General features: G+C 46.7%; 1 protein-coding gene across 1 annotated transcript; it reads right to left on the bottom strand.

The window, feature by feature from the left end:
* Positions 1–98: 98 nt before the first annotated feature.
* Positions 99–2,544, bottom strand: Pmar_PMAR017209 (protein phosphatase 2c, putative; the record flags this gene model as incomplete). The annotated part of the gene is made up of 14 exons (XM_002767643.1): positions 99–194; positions 239–314; positions 362–498; positions 539–669; positions 724–853; positions 995–1,154; positions 1,204–1,291; positions 1,341–1,497; positions 1,541–1,649; positions 1,704–1,783; positions 1,926–2,040; positions 2,091–2,203; positions 2,248–2,333; positions 2,382–2,544. 14 exons carry the CDS (start codon positions 2,542–2,544, stop codon positions 99–101), a joined length of 1,641 nt encoding a protein of 546 aa, XP_002767689.1.
* Positions 2,545–2,647: the final 103 nt, after the last annotated feature.

The raw sequence follows: 2,647 nt of genomic DNA, 5'->3' as shown, positions 1-2,647 counted from the left end.
GCCCGTATAGAATAAGTAGTACTATCGGTAGACTTGTCCAGATGCCAAAGACCACCATTATGCCAAACCACCATTGATATCCAACACACTATCCATTGTCAAGCAAACATATCGAAACTATCATCCTCCACAGCTGTTGAGGGTATAGGGACGATAGCAGATGTAGCATTAGCCTTCGCTCGCTTTAGCATTACCTAATAGACCATCATTACCACAAGAGTCACCCCAGCTTCACTACATCCAATGATTTAGTATCATGCCAATCAAATTGCACGCATATACAAGTTAGGTTATCCTCCGAACCTTGGCTATACCTGCATACCCCGATACTAGTGTGGTGGTAGTGATACTAACTTCTTACGCATTTCGTATGACAACTTTAGCTGCACCCTCTGGGCCCTCTGCCTTCAGTCTCTCTGCTGCTAATGCTATAGCCTGGTCATTAGTCATAGTCTTCTCAAATATACCATCACTCGTCAAGAGGACAAAGCAATCCTTCTGATCCAATGGTAGTATCTACTCGATTACTGATATCCACCTGTGAGGTCGTATTGCTCACTTGAACATCTGGATCGGGGATTGATAAAGCATGAGGGCGTTTGAAAAAGTAGTCCCCAATGCTACGGGTCATAGCCAAGCCCTGCATGACCCTCTTAGTTTTAGAGGTGCCTATATATCCATAATCATCAGAGAATACACTACGTAGTAAACACTAATTATTACACACTCTAGCAACTCCCTGGACCAGCATTATCTGCCCCCCAGCCTTCTCTACCCTTGACTTCTCGATAGGATCGTCTGGGTTATGATCCCGAGTGAGGACTATAGCTCTACCATCGCGGCACAGGACGGCCTGCTGGAGTTGATCGGATGAACACTGCTAGTAAGCTATTATTACCCTACTATCACCAACAGATGCGATTATCATCCTCGGTGGTGTAGAATACTGAGCGGTTGAGCAGGCTTACTCACTAGACAGCGATGGCAACTTTACATTGACTATGAATATAGTAGCAGTAGATCCCTGGGGCTGTAATTGGGGTTTCCGTTCACAACTATCCAAGATGTCTTTATCGACCTGTTGGAAAGCTGCAGTGATCGCCGCTGCGATATCGACCGATGGTGAGGTAGGCTGTAGCTGCGCAGCTTTGAACCTATACCCCGTAGTGATACACGCGATGACGATGATGGTGTTATGATCACTGGAATAGCAACTTCCTAGGCATTTCCTTTACCAATATATCAGCAACACTCGAGCCGCCATGACCATCGAATACACCATAGAGCATACCTAGAGGAATTATCATCATCACCAAGCAGAGAGCAGTAGATGATATCACCAAATGCATCCAGACTAGCACCAACGATGGTCCTATCTTGGAGAGTCTTCTTCAGGCCAGGCCAACTCTCACCATGAGATAAGAGGCTATTGGACAGTTTAGCAGCCTTGGAATCATTAGGGTCGGAGCAATGCTCCGGATCGTGTATCGGAAGAATCTATCTCACTTGTCGTTCGTATACATAGTAAGGCTGACGTTACACTATCAACATCAGTAGGATCAGAGAGCATGCTGACATCTACTGCTTGGTCTCGCGTCTTGGTAGAGCTGGCCGCTGCTGCTGATTCCCTCTCCGACGACACCAAATACCTCATAGTAATCCGAAGATAGATCATGAACTCCGCCCCCATGGGTGGCTACTACCTCACAGGTGCGCCTGGGTCCAAGTTAAGGGGTTTGTCTAGAGTACTACCAGCAATGCCTTTACGATGAACAAAGAGTACCTAATAAGTACTCCCCAATGCTTAGACCCCTAGCAGCGGCGGGGAAGACGCATGAGCCAGGATTGTAGTCTCGGTAGTAATGGTCATTGGGAGCCGATGATGATGGTCCAAGATTGCCGCATATATTATCATCAGAACACACCTCATCGTCCTCAAAGTGGTGCTTCTGTGATGGTGATGGAGAGTCTTCATAGCTTCGGTATATGAAGCCGAACCCACGTGCTTGGTCGAACTTAGCAACTCTACCGATCTTGTAACTGAACCGAGGCAGCATACTCCAGATGCACTCCTCATTCAATACACCTACTCTCTTAGTGATGCCGTCTTCCGAACAGCTGCTGTAGGAGAACTAGTATCATCATTTACTACATCGTTGGTAACAGCATTCTCACTCATTGATGACCTCTCCTCCAGGGATTTCTGAGGACACCACTGAGCTCACTAGGTCTCCCCCCAGCCGTTACCTTCATCCCTGATGCTAGCTTCTGCGCCTCTTCCCAATCCACAAAGTCTGGATCGACTTTAGATGACGTCTTAGCCTCTTCCAGTGCTGATGGAGGCCACCATGTGAACTTCTCTCACCTTATATTAATACTACATTTAGCCCTCTCTCGTTCACACCTCTGCATCTCCTCAAATAAAGGATCAGCCTTATCCCGTATGAGACGGCACCGCCCAGTACTCAAAGATATATGATAATACCTTGAGAGGGTGCTCTTGATGCTGTTGTTGTTAGCATCCTTACTGGTTATCATCTCCATTGAAGTACATGTTAGTATCTTGATGCCAACGCCAATGGCCACCCTTATGCATCCACCAACCACTAGATGCACTAATCCTTTCATATTCATTCGACTTGGTGGG

Source organism: Perkinsus marinus, assembly GCF_000006405.1.
Source record: "Perkinsus marinus ATCC 50983 genomic scaffold scf_1104296970308, whole genome shotgun sequence".
Classification (NCBI taxonomy): domain Eukaryota; phylum Perkinsozoa; order Perkinsida; family Perkinsidae; genus Perkinsus; species Perkinsus marinus.
The sequence above is the reverse complement of the archived record's forward strand: the minus strand, read 5'-3'. Positions and strand labels throughout refer to the sequence as shown.